General features: G+C 37.8%; 1 protein-coding gene across 4 annotated transcripts in view; it reads right to left on the bottom strand.

Annotated features, from left to right (window-relative positions):
* Positions 1 to 22,930, bottom strand: part of NTRK2 (neurotrophic receptor tyrosine kinase 2) — a 197,847-nt gene that overhangs the window by 85,667 nt on the left and 89,250 nt on the right. Inside the window, exon 14 of one of the 4 annotated variants that reach the window (XM_059493182.1) lies at positions 19,518 to 22,760. The exons of the other annotated variants lie outside the window; for them this stretch is intronic. Coding sequence (XP_059349165.1) covers positions 22,723 to 22,760 — 38 coding nt within the window. The 3' untranslated portion in view covers positions 19,518 to 22,722. Of the gene's footprint in view, positions 1 to 19,517; positions 22,761 to 22,930 lie in introns of those variants that run through there. 4 annotated transcript variants of the gene reach the window in all.

Here is a 22,930-nt window from a genome sequence, read left to right on the forward strand (position 1 = left end):
TACCTGGCACTTCACGGGAATGTCACTGTTGACAAATGTAAGTAAAGCCTAGATCTCTGCAATTTATCAAGTGAAATACTCATACTAAGGCTGGTTTTGTCATTACTGATCACTCAGATCCCACATGATTGACTCTACTGGGAAAGACGCCAGGATAAAGAATTTCTGGTAAAAATTTCTGTAATGAAGGGCAGAGCCTAACAAATTGTGAGAATGGGCCACTCAGATGGCACAGCCAATACTTGTGTTAAGTCACAACACATTTTTCAGATGCATAAGAGTTTTTTGCACAAACATTTGGAGTGCAACACATTTCAAACTGCATTCAGGTTTTTCATAGATACCATCCTTACATCTCTAAACTTTCTGAATCTCTACTTGTTGCTCAAAAAAAGCAGGCTGTTTGATACTTTCTTGGGAAAAAAAAATACTTTTACATTAATATACTTTAGAATGAGCATCAAATCTCTTCTCTCATAACAAACAGGGAATTCTCTCTACTCTGAAACTTAATAGATGCACGTCTTTAAGTCCTTTTCAGTCCTGCTATTCTCTGCTGCACAGGAGGAGGCTCTTTTGTCATTGTTTACTTCCAACATACATGCCGTGATGGCAAGGAAAAGTCACCATTGCACATTTCTAGGTGTTAAACTGGGATAGTGGCTAAGGAACTCAGTCTAGTCATTGAATAATTTCTACAGTACTTCAAGATCCAATTTTGTATGGTGAACTACAGTTTTCAACCAGTATAAACTGCAAAGTGCCGCAGGTGAAAATAGACAATTGTTCTGTAAATCTACTCAATTAGGTTTACTGGTAACATAGTCTTCTATGTGCTATGAAGCAGGTTCCAAGTATATACAGCTCTCTGAAGTAGGTGAGGGAAACCTGGAAAATAAGGTGACTTTCATGTCAATTCCTGGCAGTACAAAACCATTTAAGAAAAATTCAATTCTAGGAACCTTGTTGCTACATCACTCTGCGATCCCTCTTATTAGCAACATCTCATGCAATGGTTTTTGTGAATAGTTTTTTGCATTCAAAATCCTATTCCCTATTTGTTCTCTAATTAAGATAATTAGAACACCTCAGATGAAATTTTTTGTGTGTCAGAGGCAGATGAGTTCACATCCTTTCAAACTTCCCTTTTCCTGACCTTTTTGTATCAATGTGAGCAAGCTTTTACGTAGACCATTTCCATGCTTGTTTATTTGTTAGACTATCTACTCATCACAAAGCTACATTTAATTGTCTGGGAGCACTAAGCCGCATTACAGCTAAAGACCAGCCAGCTCTGCAGCTGGCTATGATATTCAAGTAATGTAAAAGCATTTCTATGATGCAAGATGAGACTATCACCTGTGCTGACAAGAAATGAGAGCTGCCCTTTTCTGAATGGGCTCTGTGCTCAAAATGAAGGATAATTTCTTGAAGCACCTTGGAGCGTGGTTTCATCCACATGAAATGCAGTCACTGAATTACTTGCCAAAGGTAGAACAAATATGGTAATTGCACTCAGTCACCTACTACTGCCTCTGGTTTTCATAAAATCTGCTCTTGGTTTTACACCTGAAATATGAAAATTTTTGACAAAATGTAGTAGGTTGAAGTGAAGGTCATGGGTTATCAGTAGTCACTAGCTATTGCCAAGAGGTGATTCACAGTTGGCTTAAGCTTTTAAGAAGATTCCAGAGACCTTCTACCAGTATGCTGCCCAGAATCTTCCCTTGATATCACTTTTAGACAATTTTTCTTAAGAAGACAAGTTGGAGCCAGACAAGAATCGGTACTCTGCTCTGGGGAAGATGTTCTGGGGGCTATCCACCATGGAGATTAATTTGTCTTCTGTTTGATATTAAGCTAAAGACTTATCCATTCCGCATCACCTAGGCTCAAGTAGAATCCCTTTTGTGTACAAAAAAAGCCCAGCAGCTCTGTAAAAAAGTTGTGACATGTAAGAAGACCAATTCTAATTGAAACTGATGAGCTAAAGCAGAAGAGACACCTTTTCAGCTTTACTCAACCAAAATGCCTCCAACAGCTGGGAGGGGAATTATCCTCAACCCATAATACAGGGACAGGCAGAAACAGCAAACTTCACTTACTGCACATCCCAAGGAGAGCTGTGCTATCCTTCAAACAGTGTATGTCTGCACTGTACTTTACCTTGGTGGTGACAAAACAATAGAATTTCCCTAGGTTAAGAAATAAAATTTAATTCTATTATTTTCAATGTGTACTCCTATTTTTGAACAGACAAAGGAGATTCATTATTAATACATACAGCCTTTCATGACAGGAAAGGCTAAGAAAATTGGGATTGTGCAGCCTGCAAAAGAGAAGGCTTCAGGGTGACTTCATTGCATCCTTCCAGCTCCAAAGGGAGCCTATAGGAAAGATGAAGCAAAACTATTTACAAGAGCATGCAGTGACAGGACAAGGGGCAATGGCTTCAAACTGAAAGACAGTAGGATAAAATTAGATATTAGGAAGAAATTCTCTGCTGTGAGGGTGGTGAGGCACTGCAAAAGGTTGCCCAGAGCCATTCAATGACTCTATTCTATGGTTCATTATACTCCTATCACCATCAGAGTTAATGCAGTTTTAACGTGCATGCTACACTGCTGTTTGTTGGAGCTGCTTTTGCCTGACACATTTCTGTGCAACACACATCATTCCAATTGTCCCTGAAGTCACTGCTAATGGCTCAGGCACACTGTAAGACAATAGGAGTAATAAAATACCACAAACCTACCTTGATTTTAGCTTTGTGGTTGGAGCTGTGCATTTGCAAGGATGGATATACTTACTCAACTGTTAGGAAGCAGGTCATGTAAAAAGCAGCATTTATAGGGACAATTTTGTGCTGTGTCGCCTTAATAAAAATTGTTCCTTCCATGAAAAATTATGTTGATTCTTAGGATGGTTTCTCAGTGGACCTTGCACTAGCATTGGCTCTTGGCTCCCCTGGGAACAGGGATCAGTCTGTGCCAAGATATGGTAACGGCACACTGCCAAGTTAAAAGCACAACAGTGAATGCATGTCACATGAGTCAGCACCTCTGCTAAATTCCAAGGCTATACTGAATCTCCTCCTTTTCTCCTTTTGGGAGGGACGTATTTTTTTTAGTAGTTAAATACAATGTTCTGAAAAGCAATTACACAAGATTTCATGTCCTGTGAGATTCCCATGTTTGCTGTAGATTTTTATATTTTCTGCCTGATTGAAATGAAAGTATTAGGCTTCAGCAAGAGCAGATATTCAATTTTTCATCTTATCAAAGCAAGAGCCAACTTTCTCAGCAGAAGAGACACCCTTTCAGCTTTACTCTAAAAATTGTGATCTTATCTTTCACTCCCTCTGGAAGACAAGTAATCAATCACAGCTTGGCACACTTTTTTTCTGACTAAGGTGTTAAGTTTTACTTCAAACATTCCTTTGTATTCCCATGTTCAGAAACTGTGGTACCAAACGTGTTACCAACACTGTTAGAGTGGACAAGAAAGCCAGCACAATAGAAAGAAATGCAATTATAGAAGAAATATTTTATACTATTGGTCTCGTAAACTGCAGTATGTTATATAGGAGGAATTGGATTAAAAGATGTAAATAGAACTCAAGGAATAAACCCAAAACCAAACCAACCAACCAACCAGCCAACCAACCAACAAACCAACCAACCAACCAACCAAAAGAAGACTGAATATGCTTCCAAAGAGTAACAAGTTAAGTCTTGCTTTGCTTGGTGGAGATGTTCAAAGCTAAGTCAGACTGTTCTGCCAATCTAGAGTGGACTTACCAAAACTATGGTCTTTGCTTTGCAGTTGCCAATGCTTGTAATGAGGGAAAGCTCAAGGCAAGGCACTCCCATGATTTGTCAGCAGTTCAGCTGTGTGGAGCAATAGCACATCTTGCCTCTACCCACCTTCTAATTGACCTTCCCTATCTCATATCCCCGTCCCTGCCAGCTACCCAGACAGCAGCCATTAGTCTTAGTCTTTGTGTAGCCATCTCTAAGGTCACTGTCATATGCAGTTGCAAAATGAGTATTAGGGGGTTAATCCTCCTTTGTTGTGGTGAAGAAAAATGAGAAGATCACCCTAAAAAGCATTATACCCAAGTTCATCCTGCTAAATCATATTGCTCTTCACAGATCAAAGAGTGCATGTCCTTCTACCCTGGAACAGTACACCGAGCCAAAATCCACACTGTTACACATTAAGTCTGTGACTCAGAAAACTGAGACTTGCCAGGCTTTAGTGTTTAAAGGATAAACAATTTCACATCTTCTGACAGGTATCATCAATCTATTTAACTGATTTACACCCGCCAGTGCTTGTTTAAGCTTGTACTCTGTTGCTTCTTGACATATGAGATGAGAAAAACCTTTTGACACTGCCCAAGAAGTTCAGTTCCCATCCAAGATGATGCTCCCAGGAAGTCAGGAGAACGCAAACAGAGCACTGGAGAACATCCTCACATCCAGCAGACAAATACCTCTGTTCCCCACCAGCATGCGCTTCCAACATTCTCTGAATAACAAAAGTAAGTAGGCTTCTTGAAGGTCTCCCAAAGGAGAGCGGAAAATCAGGGTTTAAGCTCCAGAAGCAATACCTAGGAATCTGCTCACTTACAACTATTGCAAAACAAATTGGAGAAATCAGTTTGAAAATCATGATGAAATTAGACCAATTCAATGATGAATTGTTTTGTTTGGATGATCAAGGACAAAAGGTATTTTGCCTTCATTTTCATGTGAAAAATCAATGTTTAACTTTTTCTCATTTGTTGCAGCTTCAGAAGAAGCCTAAATTGTTTTGTTTTCACTGGACCACTTTCATACAGAGCAAATTATCTACATTGTTGGATTATCTTCATTCCCATAAGGAATAATTTAAGTAATGCATACCTTTGAGTCTAATGAAATAACAGGTATGTTATTTAGCTTTACGGTACCAAATCTCCAGTGTTGCTAAGTGTCAAGATGCCTTTTCCCTAAAACACGTTTGTCTTGCAGGAAAACTTATTTCAATGCCTAGCTCCTCTACAGAGGAACAAACACACAATCTGGGTAAATGCACAGATTTTAGCCACTCAATATTTCATCAGGGCTCTTTGTTCTGGCTTTGAATCTAAGAGCCACAGCTGCATATTTGTTTGCTTGGGTTTTATTCTGGTGCGTGACTGTGAAAGAATCCCAGTCAATTCCTTTCAGCTGCCTTTCTCCTCACAACCTCCTCTATACTTCCTTGTATCCATGCATTCATGCATCCCCTCACACACAAGCTTAGAGCAATTGTTTCTGCAAGGGACGACTCCCAAGGATAGCCTAGGGGACCCCTTCGTAATGCAAGCGACTCCCAAAAGTCAAGCAACCTACAGGGTGCAGGGATAAAGACACTGGTGTCTTGGTCTGGGGCAGGCTGGCAAGACAGTTCACCCAAGAAACCTCTTTTGCAGCACTGCAAAGCCCTGTAAGAAAAAGAATGAGGTGTCTAATACATACTTTGTCTGGAGAGGATGAAAGGCTCCTAACCCTTCTGCCCTGGTTTCAGTCTAGGGCTAGCTCTCCCCAGGGATGCTACCAGCAAAACCTCAACCTGCATCACAAAGATTGCTGATTTCTTTTTTCCTTTCAGCCAGAAAGAAAGGCATTTGTGACACAGACCTAACAACTGCAATCTGGCATGTATTGTCACATTCTTATTCACCATCACCAATAAATCCATGTAGATCATCCACGATGAGGTATGCACTACTATTATTTTTGATTTGGAGGCAACAGGAAGAGAACTTTGGCACTGAATTACCCAGCACTGAAGGTGGGATCTCTGTCAAAGTCACGACTAAGACCTGGGAGGAATAGGCAGCCCCAGCTGTCAAACCACGGAGCCCTTTGGGACTCATAGCCCTCCTCGGATATAGGATGAATGGTGGCTGTACAGCTGTTCACTTCTTTGTGGACACATTTGCAGTATCTGCAGCTCAGCTGATGTGTCCTCTCATGAAGAACAAGGAATTTATGGCCTCTCATTATTGGTAGTCAAATGAAACACAGACCTAAGAAAAAAACCTACCTGGGATGTGGGATATTAATCAATATTAATACATGAGCCAGAGAATTAAAGAAACAAAGCAGAAAATGTGAAAGAATTTAAGAAAAAATGATTTATCATTTTTTAATATAGATCATCAGCACTATTCATTATAGTCACCTGCAGGCTTGGATATCTTGGAAGCATGGGTAAAATTACTATCCTTCAAAAATGCTACAGTGAAAAATCACCACAATGATAAAAAAGATCAACTGGAATGTACTTGCTGGCATCAAGCAAAAAAATAATAATTCACCTGAAATTAAATCCTTTCATTTCATTCAAGAACTATTTAATTAAAAACTGCTTCCTTACAGATTTCTCATGAATAATCTAAGTGTGACTGTTCCCACTCCTAAGACTGGGAAAGAGGTCCTCTGTTGTCTAGAGGACAAATACAAAGAGTACAGAAGCAACAAAATTTTCCCCATGCTGCTTTTGCTGTCAGAGAAGAACAAAGATATTTGGAGTAGTTAACTTGAATAATTTTCCAAATTCTGTTCAGTTCAACAGATGATAAGGCAGATAAGATAGATTGAGGAGAAAAGCTTCCTGATTTTGAATTGTATTTGATTGTGTGGGGTTTTTTAAGGAAAAAAAAAAAAAAAAGCTGACACTATCTAAATGTTTTTAAGCCTCAATGATTATTTCCTTGAAGCAGAGAGATAATCTCCACAGGCCTCTTCCATTCAAGCATATCAAATGAAAAAACAATATGGAAAAATCTAGAAATACTCAGAGACTTGATGAAAAACTGAAGAATTGGGATTTATCATCTGAGGAGGTACACAAGGATAGCCTTCCAATGCATGGTTACAATTTTTATTGCGTGTCTTTGACAAACAGGAACTAAAAGTTCCATGACAAAAGTGCATTAAAAAAGACTATGGTAAAAACTTTAGAATAGGTCCCCAGGAACAGATCCTCAGGAACTTTGGAACACATCTTGCTTCCATGAGTGGTGGAATTGCTCATAGAAGACTCAGAAATCTCCACTTTTGGAGTTCTTGAAGCTGCATGAGGAAAAATGTCTTTTGGGAAAGATGCAGGTATAGTTGACGCAGATTTAGGATAGGGAAGGTTCTCCCAGGTATTCCTTCCTCCCTAAATTCCATAATGATAAAAAGATAGATCATGAGTGATCTTATAGGAAACACCTTAAGTCTTCAAATGTAGATTTATGTCTATTCAAAACTGAAGGAAGCCCAGAGCTCAACAAGTACACATCATAGCTCAATGAAATATGTATATTTCCATACATTAGAAGTTCCCTTTTCCAGCCCACAGAATAAAGATAGGTTTAGCTGGTTGAGAAGAACATGGTGCTCTACTACACAGTGGGTTATTCTACAAGAATACGCATTGTTTAATAGCATTTTTTACATAAAATTCATTTCAGTGGGAAATTTCCCTTTATTTCTTCAAAAACGTTAATCAGTGGAAGTGTTAATTACATGACATAGTAGCACAAAGTCTTGTATAATTTCTTTCTGTCAGTGCAAGACTATTACAGGCCCCCAACATTTGCATGGGTTATAAAATCAACACTATAGTGAAATATACCTCTGAATTTGTTCCTGACAAACATTCCAGAATAACAACTTCCAAATATTTTTTTATTTACCACTCAACTAGCTAACCTTAAACCTGACAAGCTAAGAAGCAAAACTAAATCAATCCGGACATCATGTTCAAATTGTAAACAATATCTGCAGGAATCTGGTATTTCTGTTCACTAAGTTCTCACTGAGATGATCTTACAGCCCATCTCGAGCTATTTTGAACCTGCACTGACGTGGACTGCCTCCTCTTCATCTCCAAACTCTTCTCATCCTGGAAAACAGGTTTTAAAAACGAAATACAAAGGCCTACATGCTCATGAAGAGAAGGGCATGGGAACATGGTGAACTAACACTCTCCCATATATTCCCTGTCAAGAAGTTTGCTTTCACCTTAGGTGAACAGGCTTGGGGCGCTGATGGCCCCAGTTTCACACGTATTTCAAAGGTAGTAGCTGGCCTTTGGAAGAGGGCTGCAGGGAGGCCAGAAGACTTTGGCACGGAATACAAGCTGTCCAAAACTAGCCCTCAGTGAGCACAGAGGAAGACCGAGCTAACTTTCCTTCCTAAAAATTAACACCTGACATTTTATTCCAATTTATATGAGATTACTTAGCACCAGTGAAACTGATTCCTTTTGTGTCTGTGCAACAGCAGCCATTTCTTTACAGAACCTGTCCTCAAAGCACTCAGCAATATACATATCCTAGGCCTTTAAACAGATCAGAGGGCATGCTCAGAAAACCTTGATGGTCACAAAGAGATTGGCCAGAATCTTCTTCTGTGAAGTTTTTTGGTGCTCAGATATCATGTGTCACGAAAAATACTCATGATATCCAGGTGAAGTATTTGAAACAGTCTTACCAGCAGACCCACTCTAGCGCCTCTTCTGTGCACCTCTAAGAAATCCTAAGGAGAAGAAAACCAGCCATTTCCATTGTTATAGATTTCTGGATTATGCTCGATTAGATCTTTTGGACACTGCAGTTCACCTTTGGAGAAGGTAGGAAACATAACAGTCTCTTTGGAGGAATATTCCAGCCAAAACATCTTCAGATCAAAGATGCAGAATTGCCTTCCAACAACACCCTTCTTTCCCAAAGCACAATTTCTAAGGCAGTGAAGCTTTACATTCTCAAAAATCCTTTTCTAATGCAGATCTAAAAATTACTACAGTGGAGCAAATGACACTCATATATAGAAAGGAAACATGTCAAACTTCTGTTCCAGCAGCATCACTCACAAGCTATAGGATTAGCTGCACAAATTGACTGTCTTGCCTCTACATGATAAACCTCTACTGCCATTTACAGACACCTCCTCCTCCTCCCTGCCACATGACGCCTCATCTGCTGGAGATTCCTCCTGTTACCTCTCTCCTGCCAGCTTTCCTTGAAATTGCTGCTATGGGAAGCAGGAAAATGCCACATACTCAAATCTATTTGCACCATACCAGCTAGATCAGCCATCCCAAAAGTGGCCACACCATAAACTCTGGCAGTTTTGCTACAGCGGATTTGGAAAAGGATGCATTAATTCTGAAATTGGTCAGGACATAACAATGAGGTATTGCTAAAATACTGGGAGCATCTCCACTTCCATTCTCCAAGGCTCTGAACAAGGCAGAGTTTCTCTTCATCCAGGATTTTTATAAATTAATTTTTATAAATTAATTCTGCTTCTTCTTCTTCTGAGTATTTTTCATATACCCATTAGCATTTTTCTGGTGGGTCTCCTCTGCTTATTTACTCACTTCCTTCTTTATAAAAAAGTTTCACTTATCACACTTAACTGAGGGTTTCTTGACCACCTGTCTCATCTAGCCTCACTTTTTCCAACACAACATGGCATCTTGTGGTGCTGTCTTTTTTATGTTAGGATTAAACAGCATTAGTACTTGTGAAATTCAAGTATTTTAGAATGACATTCTTTTTTTTTTCAGTCTAGTTCCCTCTTTTATCAAAAATTCAGTCATGGCTGTTTCTTAGCAACAGATTTATCAGAACAGATTTGCATAAAAATCAAATAGTCTCAAAAAGAAACTGCTAAAGAACAGCCTTATTCCTGACCACAATTAAAAGCAAATACTATAAAGCAGAAGAAAATGGTTTTGTAATTTCACACAAAATCTAATGAGCCCATGTATGATATTGGCACCAATTGAAGTAGATGACCTTATAAACTTTTCTAACTAATGTATCTCTGAAATGATCTGCAAAAATCATCTTCTCACCTTCAGAGATCAATAGAAAAAAAAAAAAAAACAAAACTAGAAGCACAAACCATGCATAGCCACAGTCCTCTATTGCACTGGTCTAGATTAAAAATTGGCATCTGCAATGGTCACACACAAAATGGTCTCAATGGATCAAGCTGCAAAAGGCAGACATGTGTGTGAAAAATGCCCACAATCAATTCAACCACAGCAGTACTAGGTAACCCATAACTGGACTTCAGTGCAGGAGCATAATTGGTATTTCATTCTCTAGAGTCACCAGAGATCTATACTCTATCTATCTATCTATCTATCTATCTATCTATCTATCTATCTATCTATCTATCTATCTATCTATCCACCATATTTATACAATAATTCTTTAGAAAGAATTCATTTTCCCCCAAAGATTTTTCTATACCTTACTTCTCTTTGCCAGATGAGGTTTTCTTTTTTTTTCCTTTTAAAATCCAATATAATATGCTAAACTGCAACTAGCTAGTTCATCACAAATGTAAAGAAAAGCAAATTCAGAGATAGGGTGAAAGAGTCAAACCAAACACAAAGCATTAGATCCTTTGAACATATAAAGTGGAATAGCAATACCAAGAGTCTAATTCCCTTCCTCTTAATATCAGCCAGGAGTAAGTTATTATATTGATGATTGTTTAAAATTCCTATGAATGACAGTGAAATTAGGACTGCTGTCTTTTTATTAAGAATGATGACAACCTTTTTGGCAAATGCAGTCTTCTTCTGCTGTGGCACTTAGTTGTGGCACTTAGTTATGTCACTGAAAGGTAGCATCTATAATATATGGCTGCACATGAATTATGTTAGGAATGGGTTAAAGTAATTCATCTGTATTATTCCCACAAGACAATGCCAAAAAGGTAATTGCCCATATTTGTACTACTACATTATAGGGAATGTCAGTTTTATGTCTTCCTAATGTTTAACTGAAAATCTATAATATCCATTTCTGTTCCTTGCTGAAAAATTAATGTAGGACCAAAACCTGAAATTCCAACTCTGGTCATGCTCAGACAAAACTCCCACTGAAGCCAGTGGGAGTACTGCCAGGGAGAGGATTAAAGACAGTGAGATTTGCTGCATGCTACCAGACAAGTATAAGCTACAGAGCTAGATTTTATTTATGATGCTTCTGGGACTATTAAAATTAGGAAGATACAGGTCTTTCACCTTTCAGTCAGGCAGTCATGTGTGCTTGCAGGGAAGGGAAAAATATAAGGCAAACAAGCCATCTTGCTGGAGGGTGCTTAATGGCAGGCTGGAAGCCAGAAGCTAATCCCTCCTGCAGTGCAGGATCCTTTCCCTTCTCTTCTACAAGGCCCAAAAAGAGGCAGGAAATAGCAAGGCAGCAAGCCTGGATCCCTAGCAAACAACACTAGCTGGATGGAGTGCAGCAAGCTCATCATTACAAAAAAATACTGGAGCCATCCACAAAATTCATGCCATTCCAGCACCTGAAGCATGCCTGGGCATATGACCCTTTGGGAGGCTTTAAGCTGGGCCCTGTGCCACAGAGATAAAACAACTCTAAAGGTAGATGGCAGGAAGTAGTCAAGACATAACAGCTCCACTGAGCTCCTGCCAGGGCAGGGGGACCACACCAGCAACCAGAGGAACCTGCTGCCCTCTGGGTGGGTTCCTGGCTCTGCAGGGAGGGGATACTGCTTTATTGGGGGTTCTCAGGTTTTACTGGCCTCCACTGGGTCATCCTAACTTAAATGGATACAGAAGCTCTTTTGTAAAAAGTACATGTTTAGTCAACTGAACATTGGGGGTGGCTCTGTTTGTCAGTAGTTTCCAGAGGCATTAAAACCTGATATGTTAAAAGAGCTACAACTTTTCTTCATTTACCAACCAATTTCTCCATATTTTCATGATGCGGCAGCAGTGCCCAAGGAACAAAGATATGACAACATGAAACAGCTAAGTTATCCAACCAATCTGCAAAAATGAAGGAAAAAGTAAGTCCTGGGCTACGCACTCATTTCAATTTTTATGTGAAAAAACCCCCCATGTCATTATAGATTAATATTTTTAATGGAATCTCATTTTTAAGACTATGATTACAACAAGTAATAATCCATAACTGCAGTGATGACAAAAATCTCAGTTGAATAAACATCCCTGATTTGTTTTATAGTGAAATACAGTTTTGTGATCTACCCAGCGTCAGAACCAGGGTTCTAGTGAAACCAAAAAGGAAACCACAGACCCTTTATGTCCTGTAACATCTAGGTGGAAAACCTCATGAATGCAGAGTTAGACTTATATTTATACTCTGTATTAAAAAATTAAATCTCATAGTGGCCTGATTAATGGCACCTGAAGCAAAATCTGCATGTTTCCACAAGGGAGAAAAAAGGTTTTCAAAATTTCCACTCCCCTCTTTGATACAATGAAACTCTTTGATTTGGTTGATCACAGGGTGGCTCAGTCTCTCTGCCACCTATCTTCAACCTTTCTTTTTCTTCTGCCAAAGGTTGCCCTTTCCTGGCATGAGTAGCTGTCCCCTGGCAATCACTGACCAGCTGCTATCATGTGGGCATCTACCTGTCACTAGTGGTTTCAGCTCTCACCGTGTTCAGACCAGAACGCAGGAGCAGAAAATGTTAGAGCCTCGTAGTTGGAACCACTGATTCCAGAGGCTATACCACCACCTCCTAATGACAGGTAACAACTTCACCTGGGCACCAGGATAGTTGAGTTCAACAGCAACAGGATATATATACATATACACTTGGATTTCATCAAAGTGTGAAGTTGCAGCAAGCAATGGAAACTTGGCGTCTTCATTAGAAAGAAAAAGCATGATGATAAATCTTTGCCTTTCTCTTGAAAAGGCATGCAGCTCTTCACACTTTTTTTGAGACATTGATAAAACATGATAAAATGTGTTTCATTACCTGGAAATAGACTTTGCCAACTCCCAAGGGAAAAACAATGCCGACATATGGGAAAAGGTAAATTGTTTTACCACACAGAAAGCAGAAGGCTTGTCCTAGCATGTTCTGCTTCAAAAACTGTACTTCAAATGCCTGGAGAAAGGAAATGCTCAGGCAAATCAAGGTAACTTACCTGATTTTGATTCATACTCCCACAAGGAAACAAATGCAGGGTTGATTATTTGGGCTGTATTTTAAAAACATTCAATGTATTTAAAAATTATACACCTGAGCAACTAGTAATAACACAGTTGTGTGCAGAAACCTTCACAAATGGTATTAGAGACTGAGATATCTGTCAATGGGCTACTTGGTACCCAGAAGACAGATTTCACCAAACCAGGCAGACAGTTACATTACAGCATACAAGTAGTGTCTCAGATAACAAAAAAATTACTTTTGGCTCCTAGAAGATAAAACTAAGAAAGAAACTGACTTCCTAGATTATTTAGTCCCCCGACATTAATGGGAAAAGTCAATGAGCAGGTCTTTCCAGGAGGAAGTCAACACTGATATTCTTTCATAATTTTGACTTCTGTCTCGTATTTACAGCAAGACACAGAGTTTTGAATCTGAATGAAAATGGGAGTATTACATAAACATTATCTTTTAAAAAGCATAAACTTATCAAGATTTCACATTTTGTTCTAATTCTGATAGTTAATCTCTACAGGTACATGGAGTTCTCCACTTTTTCCTAGGATTTTTAAGACATCTAATATCAGTGAAGCAACTTTTTATGACTATGCAATGATTACAAAATGTACCAGGAATCTCTGATATGCCTAGCCCTATTGACCTTCTCTCTAAGACATTTGGGGATGAAAAGTGTGAGCTAATTTATAAGCTCTGACCTCAGCATCATGCTAGCTCTCATAAGGAAACATTAAAATTGATTGCATGGCATGCATCTTTAGAAAAAGAAAGGGAGATTCTGGTTTAGGCAGTGGGGTCCATGCTGGTATGTCTCCTGGAATAAAGACATCATAAATACTCAGCACAGGTTGAGAAAAAATGAAAGAAACCTTACCCAGCCTTCAGACAAAAGTTTATATAAACCTAACTGTGTTCTTGGATCTTGTTCCCTGAGGCAGGGATGATGCATCCACTCCTGAGGCATCATATACTTCAATGATGTCGACACTGAAATTTTGCTAAAACCCTTCAAGGGGAAAACATGGTGACTCCTCAGTAGAATACAATAGTCATCAAGAAACTTCACAGCCAATTGTCCATCTGGACTTTCATCACCTTGTGCACTCTAACTTCTAGTATGCAACATGAGCTATAAGGAGTTGTTAAGGAACTGCAGTTGGTGGTTGTGGTGGTGCTTCCCTCCCTCCCCTAGGCCACACTATCACTGATGTGTGGTTCCCAACACACACTTGCATAATTTTGTTCTGCATATCAGCTATCTTGGGAAAGTGATGTGGCTAGAATAGCCAGTTAAAATACTTTCCTCCTTCTGAACATGTAAATAGCACAGCACTTTTAAGTGGCAGGTATAAAAGGCACGGTCACATTCCTATTCTAACTTATCATGAGATACTATTTGGGATTTTACTAATTACAGTCACAATGTATTAAGGAAATAGATCTGAAGTTTGCTGCAACAACAACAGAAGATGTAATAATGGCATCAGAAAATGGTGTAATATGAATAAAATATTAATTTGAAAACTACAGTAGAAAAGCATAAATAAAACAAACAGGTAGTCTTTAAATTGAAATTTTAAATTACCAGAGCAAGAGCTTCAAATAATTTTTCATTTGTCTTTCAAATGCACCTTTCTATTTTCTTTACTCACACTTATTCACTTATTTTAGGAAACTGTAGAGTGTATTTTCTTTTAACAGGTAAAAACACATTGCCAAAAGTTCTTTCAGTGTAATTGAAAGACAATATATTATGTATCATCAAACAGTATTTTTTGACTTTTTGCAACCTTCTCGTGAACTGCAATACACAAAGAATTGCTCATTATGTGCTCTGTATTTTTGCCTTAGAGCCTGGTTACTAAAGTAATAAAGGAAGAAACATCAATTACTCAAAAGTGATCTTTGAATTTGTTTTAGTTGTAAAATAGTAACAGAATTACAAACTAACCTATGAAATTAACTCTTTATTCTTGAAGTATTTTAATGGTAAAAGTAGATGGAAGTTACAGTATCTCAAGATACAAATGTCCAATACATGTTTTATCTTTTTTTCTCATTTAAAAAAATAAAATCAAGAATTCCACAAAAATACTATCAAGTTGCAATTCATGTTCATTAAAAATAAAGCCCTATTTGCAGCTTTACACTAATTTGGATTATCAAGAATATTAAGACTTTTTTATTTCTTACAGTGTTCCTAATTCCTTTATAGATTTCCTCATTTCCCAGGCAGTGTAATAGGCTATTTTCACTTTTGCCTTTATTCAGCTTTATTTTTGATTTTTCTCACTAGGTAATAACTTCTTGGTCTACTGAGTCTGAAAACTTTCTATAACAGTATTTCAATGCCAAGTTTGTTACTACACCAAAAAATATCGAACATGTCACAATCTCAGCATGTTCTTCTACTTGACATGTTAGAGAATCTAACAATTTATAGTGTTTGCATACTTTCTGCAAAATAATTGTATCTATCGCTTAATCAACATCAGAATTTACCTCTAGTAGTCATCTTACTGAAAGCTCCTCCTAGAAAAAGAATGGACTTTTATATTGAGGCTATTTCTCCTAGACACTGAGGATACATCAAATTAGTTCCAAAAGTACATTTTACATGGATGATGATAAAAAAGCATGTCTGTAAAATATACTGCAGGACATCACAATTTTTCAAATAGGTGAAAAATTTCAAAATTGCCTATCGGTATAGAAAGCTGACTTGGTACAATACTCAGAGATCTGGTAAGACCCCAGAGGAGAAAAACATGACAAAACATTTCAGAAGCAAGAAAGTGAACATTTAATCAGCTGTAGTCCAAACACAGCAATCACATTAATGGGAATATATGACATGCCCATGTGAAAAGCATAAAAGATAAAAAATCTGGACATGACCTGTGATACAACCACTTCAACATTCTTTTGTATTCTGTTTCATTAAAAGTGTCAAGAAATCCAGATAGCTCAGGCTAACAAACAGCTAGCCTGACAAAAAGTTCCAAAGCAAAACATGGCCTTCAAATCACAGCACTGATGTTTCCTCAAAATAATTTGGAAAAATCACCATAATCGTACTTGAGTATTTAACCAAACAACCTTTTTGTTGTGAAGTTGAGTAGATGAAGCATGGCCTGATACGTAAAACTTTGTGTCTTACAGGCAACAGCTGAACATGTAGTTATTTGACCTGAATACACATACATTTGTTTGAATGTACATGGTAATGACAGATACACTTAAAATAAAGGTATGTTAAATAGAAATAAAACTACTGCAAACAGTTGTGGGGGATGGGGTGTTGGGGAGGGGGTGGGTGCTTTATCAATAGAATAACCATTAATGATGCTATAAAATATAATTAAGGAGTTGAATCTCACTTCTTATTGGAACACAATGACAACAATAGCATTTTTATAGCAACAGGTAACAGGTGAGGAACTCAAAAATTGACATATTTTTCAATGCACTGCACTATTACTAAAGAAATACAAAATGTGATTACAGGTAGTGAAAGACACAATGATATGAAATTATAGAATTTTATTGGCCTGTTAAAAGTAATTTCATGTAATACATTTTTTATAGATTGTGCAAAGTGTTATGGCAGTTGGGAATAAAAACAATGTTTTGCTTTATTTGGGAATAAAAACAATGACTGTCTGTTACAAGAAACATGAAAGATTTTCAACATGAAGAATTAGAGGGAAGAGGGGGAGAAAAGATTCACAGCTTGCTGATGGATAACGGCAAATAATTTTTAAACCACAGAATCACAGAATGGATCAGCTTGAAAGAGACCACAGTGGATCCTCTGGTCCAACCTCCCTGCTCAAGCGAGGTCATCCCAGAGCGCATGGCACAGAATTGTGTCCAGATGGTTCTGAATGTCTCCACTGAAGGAGACTCCACAACTTCTCTGGGTGATCTGTGCCAGTGCCTGGTCACCTGCACAGTAAAGAAGTTCTTGCTCATGTTCAGGTGGAACTTCCTGCGCATCAGTTTGTGCTCACTGCCTTTGTCCCGCTCTTCGTCTTTCATAATGAGATGCTATGGTGGAAGGCAACTTTGTGCTAAAATTTAGAATATTACTTTATTCCATGTGTGAAAAAAATACTTTCCATATGTGAAAAAATACTTTAAAAAACGTTAACATTCTATATTTTAAATCAACTTAATGACTCTTCCTGTTTTTAAACTGAGCCTGAAATATAAAAAAAGACTCAAGAACAGAGAGCTCTGAATGGCAGTGAAAGATTTGAAGTGTATTTGTTTAAGACTCTGGTCTTGGGTTTGTGCAGTGATGTGGCAGCCCAGTTATGCTTGCACACTAGTAAAGTCAGTGATACCTATGAAATAGCTGTGTTTAAAAAAAAACACTCTAAAATAATACTAAAATACTTTGGAAAAAATCAGGATTACTTTTCTGTTTGATGGACATACCTGAAAAGGGAGCCCTACTCTGCTTACATCAAAGAATAAACAAAGCTATCATAAGAAAGCCATGCCTTTACCCTTTACTTCCTCAAATATCAGATAGTTCTCTGAAATTTTATATGGTTATTCTTGTCATTCCAGCTGAGGAACAAAGTAACAGTGAAAATATATATGCAAGGAGACAGTTTCCTGCTATATTAAGAGGTAATCTGCTTAGTAACCCTGCTGTGACTTGCTGCCTCTAGAGATCATGGGGGAATGGCCCTCTTCAAAATGAAAGCAGTTTGGCTCTATGCTGCCTACAACTCTGCTGCAGGCCAGAACACGTGCTTATCCAACACACTCCTTGCAGCTGAAAAAATATAGCTAGTCATGGAAGGTTGCTATTAAAATTAGAAGGATATAGCATGTCCATACTAAAACAATACACACTCTCTCGTGGGCTCTTCCAATCTATTGCCTTTTTTTGGATGAAAATAAGTCAACCAGGTAATCTCGAGACTGATTAAAAGAGAATACAATGTTCTCCAAGTTCAGTCACATACATGCTTGTGGAACTGAACAGCTATATTTATTTCCAATCACTGCATCATTTGCTATCTTCAGAGCAGATTTAATTTGTATGAACAAAAGAAAAACAGAGCAAATGCAAGCCAGCTTCAGAAGTTTGGGCATACACATTCCTATGGAAGTGGGACAATGAAATGGACTGTGACACGTGAAATACACCGCACCAGCATTCTCTGCGCACTCTATGACACTGCATTCATGCTCAATGCTTCCAACCACCCACAAACACATGTTCTGGAGATCAGATTATGAAAATCTCACACAACATGGACCTACATTATAATGTGGAATACTTTACACCATCACATAATGATGGCAAAGTCCTTCAAAAGGATATTCCAAGACGCTATATATTTGTGCCCTAAGAAGAAGAGAGCTTACCACAACTCAAAAAGTAGGACATTGAGCTCTCTGAAGAACAGAAAACAGAACTACCAACAATTGGGAGGAAGAGAAAAAGCCAGAGAGAATGATGGAGAAGAAGAAAATACTAAAAACTGTTACGTAAGCTTTCGGGGTTTTCTTTTGAAATAAACATGAACAAAATACTTTGCTGCTCAGTCTACTAATAACTTTTGAATTATTTCAAATAATAACATATTGTTAACAATAATAATTACTGTAACTGGAAAAAATGGCTGAATTGAAAAGAGCTTTGAATATAACTTTCAACTTTACAAACCATTTGCAAGTTTTTAAGCATTAAAATAGATGCAAATGAAGTGATGGCCTTCATGGTGATGATTAGCTGTCAACATGGACAGCTGGGTAAAGGGATTGACAAACTTTGTGTGAAGGCTTCTGTTTAAAGAGCCACTTGGAAGTGTATGGGTCATTTTCATATGGCAAAATTTAATGTGTTTTATAGTTTTTAAAAAATCAGGCTTAGGAACTTACTTTCTTAGGAAAAAATGGATTTTTTGTGCTTCTGCCAGCAGTCAAAAAGGAAAAAGCAATCCCTACAAGAACTATAGAAGTAAAATTGTATTCCACTAGCTGTCCACAGGTTTTCTTGGCATTGTCTGCTGTTTCCAAGGATCTTGATGTTACTCGCACTGAAATGCATGTTTTGCCTCACTGCTGCCTGGGAGAGGTCCAGCTGGTAGACAAAGGCAGTGGAAAGGATGAAGACTGCCTTTCACAGGTTACGATAGTCAAGACAAATATTGCCATGAAAATGTCTCATAGCAGCCTCGGTCTGCCCTGGCTGTGAGCTTCCAGGACTCCCACTAAAAAAGTGATAATCTCTAGACAGCTTTCTCCAGGAACAGACATTTTGCAACTGCTCCCAGCTCGCTTTTCATGACAGGCAGCTGCAGCGAGCACAGCTCTGACCTCTGCCTGGGAACAATGCACTTCTTTGCAACACAGACCTGGCCACTGGTCAAACTTCCATCACATTCAACAGAAACAGGTTTATTTAACAGACTGGATGACATGACTTGCTTCACACCAAAACACCCCCAGCAGTGCTTCCTCTCCGGGCCCCAAACTAATCTGCCCATCAAACTGCTCAACAGCTTATCTCAACATGTCTCTGAGCATATTAAATGTCTATCTAAAATAAATTCTAGTACAAATAAACCCCTTCTAGCAGAACTGTAGAAATATGCTTTTATTTTAGTTTCATGTCTGGCACAGCGGAAAAAAATAGCAACTCTGCCTTTAGACATTTCATAGTCTTTTTTATTGCTCAGTAAAACAATATAAAAGCTTTTTAATGTCAAATCCTGGATGTTCATCAATTTTTACCATGTTAATGGTTCCTGTATGATTCTTAGTTTCAGTCTCATTTTATTTTAAGGAGGTCAAGAATTTGTAATTAAGTGAGCCCTTTGTAAACCAACACCATTTGGGCAGATCAGAATCTCTACAGTTACAAGCAATGTCACTTACAATCAAGCTGAAAGACAGAAGCTAGTGGGTATCATAATTTCCATGTTAAAAAGTTTAGCTCCCTTAGCTTTAAGAGGCTCTGTCCACATACTGAAAAAAAACCATTTTAGGAACATGTAGTCTTTTTCCATCAAGCATTAAACATCTGTGCTAAGACATTATTAGTAAAAAATCACGTGCTGTAATCCATAATGTTCTGTGAATATCTGCATCAAGTAATAATGTACTGTCTAACAAAATGTAGTACAAAATATGTAAGAAGGATATTCTACAATACAGATATAAAAATATATATATATATATATATTTCAGTGGTGCATAGATCAGTTGTTTATTAAAGTACCTCCATGATTACATAAAATCCAAAATACTGTGTTAGTACATTCTGAAACATTTGAAGGTCAAACCTACCCCTATTCAATAAAGATGAACTGCAAAGTGCAACAAAATAAATTACAAAAAATTATGTAAAATCCCCAATCAATAACTGTGCATATTTATGCATATAAATATTATGAATCAGAAATAACTACTTTTTAAAATTAAATATTTCAAAAGTCAGCTGCCAAATTCCAGCTTTGCAAGTTTGCTTTTTCCCTGCCAAAAGAAAAGGGTTCAGATTCTCACCTCATTAATTCAGCAATAAATTGTGAACACATAACTGAAATACGCTAACTTTGTCCCAGCAAGCTTCAAGCTGGAATTTGGGCTACTGGGTCAAGGTCTGCTCATGATCCAATATGCGTTTGATGTAAGTCCACTGACTTTAGTTCAAATGTTGCCACTAGATGATTGTCTACTGATTTAGAACCACCTTTATGACATGAGATATTATTTCAACAGGACTCATGGATTCATGGATAAGCAAGAAGTCCAAGAAAAAAATAATTAAAAGGAAGGTAAAATGAGTCAGTAAGCAGAAGAGAAAGTTAGGATCTCTGGAAAATAACACCATGTCTTATAAGACACCGACTTAGGGACGAAAAAAGGCAGACATTCCTAATACTCTTTCTCAGGAACAGCAGAGCACTTGATGACATCTAACTTCAAACAGGAACTATGATGGATATCCTTAATTGCTGCCATCCCTCCCCAAATCACCACAGTATGTGCAGGGCGACAAAGACAACACGATTCCTAGGCATCAGTAGACTTCCAGCTCTGTCCTCCTCTTTAATGTGGGGAGCAGAATACAGCTTTGGGACAGATTTTTAGCAACTGCATCTCCCCTTCTCTAACTAATGGAAAGGGAAAGGAAGTATTCCCCTACATAGGGCTAGAAGTATGCAAATGTGGATGCATGTCTTGACTAATAAGGATATTTCTGAAACTTGAGCACAGCAGGGATAAAGAACTTGAATGCAACAGACTCAAGAGAACACAAGAAAAAAGTTGAAGGATTAAGAGTCTCAGAAGGCAAAAAGTAAACACACAGAAATAGAATTAAAGAGTCAATACAGTACTGTAGAAAGAGAGGAATGATGTATGGCTTTAAAAGACTGCAGTAAAAGAAAAGGCATTAAATTGGAAGCGTGAAAATGGCTGAAATTACAAACAGGTAACAATGAAAAGCAAATATATTAGGGACAAAATAATACCGTCTATTTCATTAAACATAGTTGTAAGGAGATAAATTCAAAACAAATCCCAAAAATTTAACCAGAATACACAGAAACATAAGCATCTACCTCGGTCTTTCACTACTAGTCTTTCACTCTTTGTAGCTAAAACTCAGTTTAAAAAACCCTGAAACTTCATACTTCTTAAAACTCCCTAAATGGAAAAGATCAAAGTAGACCCTCAGGATTTGATACATAAATCAAATGAAAATTAATTTCTAGTACTATATCTAAATGTAGCCCTACTCTTGAAATGTGCTCATGCCTTCATTTAGCTTTACTTGTTACAGTAGACTCTTCTCTGCAGTACAGTGAAGCACATTCTGAAGCATACTTCATAGTTAAATGCAAACAGTTAAACAAGCCTCTAAGTCTACATCTGAAGGACCAGCCACATATCATTGTTCTTCTTGCTCTTGGCTCAGAATCAGCATTCTGGCCTACTGCAGATTTGTGTGCTTTTTCAAACTTAGGGACTATCTTGAGTAAGCACAACCTAACTGAATGTCTAAGTGATGGAACAGGTTCAATACCCAAACACACCAAACCATATTGCCACCTTTCTGTATATAACTTAGACTCCTCATCTTCCTGATAAAGTCAGTGGAACCACATACATAATAAGATTTGCAGGGCCAGCTCTGCAATTTACTGCTTCAGGAGTTAAGACCATATTCTGCAAATATACAAGAACTTAACTTTAAGGATGTGAGCATTTCCACAGAAATCAGTGAGCTTGCACACACACTCAAACTAAGCATTGTAGAAATTTTGCAGAGGCATTAATTCATTAAAATAAAAGCAGCTTTGCAGTTCACCTTTGATAAATATTATTTATAAAAACATCATCTTTCCAGTTAAGTTCGAACAGAAAAAAATTTGACAGAGGAAACAATATAATTTCATTTCAATGTCATTTTGGAAGACACAGTGAGGAAAAGGCAATAGGAAAGAGTCTGGTAGCTTATTTCTGGAGTTTCTTGAGATTTTTTAGCTGCCTCAGGGCTTCACCTTTCCCTGCTCTTGGAAAAACAACTACTGATTTGAATGTACTATAGTTCTCCAAACATAACCAATGTTTAAAAGAGAAATCCAAGGGAGGTGGCACTTCACTGGGCAAGAACACTGTCCACTCCCTACAGTGCAGCACACAGATTCCAAGCTCAACAGCCCCTCTCTCATCTTTTTCCTTATTTCATTTACCCATCCAGTGGGATCTTATGAAATAAAACAAAACCTAAAAAAAACAAAATAAAGTGTGAGAAATCATGCTTAAAAAAAGAAAAAAAGTCAAAGAAAAATCAATACAAAAGACCAAACACAAATGAATACTTGACAATCAAACACATACACATAAGAAGCATTTAAAGCATACATAAATTAGATTAAAACTGTGAATGAATTTAT

Source organism: Ammospiza nelsoni, chromosome Z (genome assembly GCF_027579445.1).
Source record: "Ammospiza nelsoni isolate bAmmNel1 chromosome Z, bAmmNel1.pri, whole genome shotgun sequence".
NCBI classification, from domain to species: Eukaryota; Metazoa; Chordata; class Aves; order Passeriformes; family Passerellidae; genus Ammospiza; species Ammospiza nelsoni.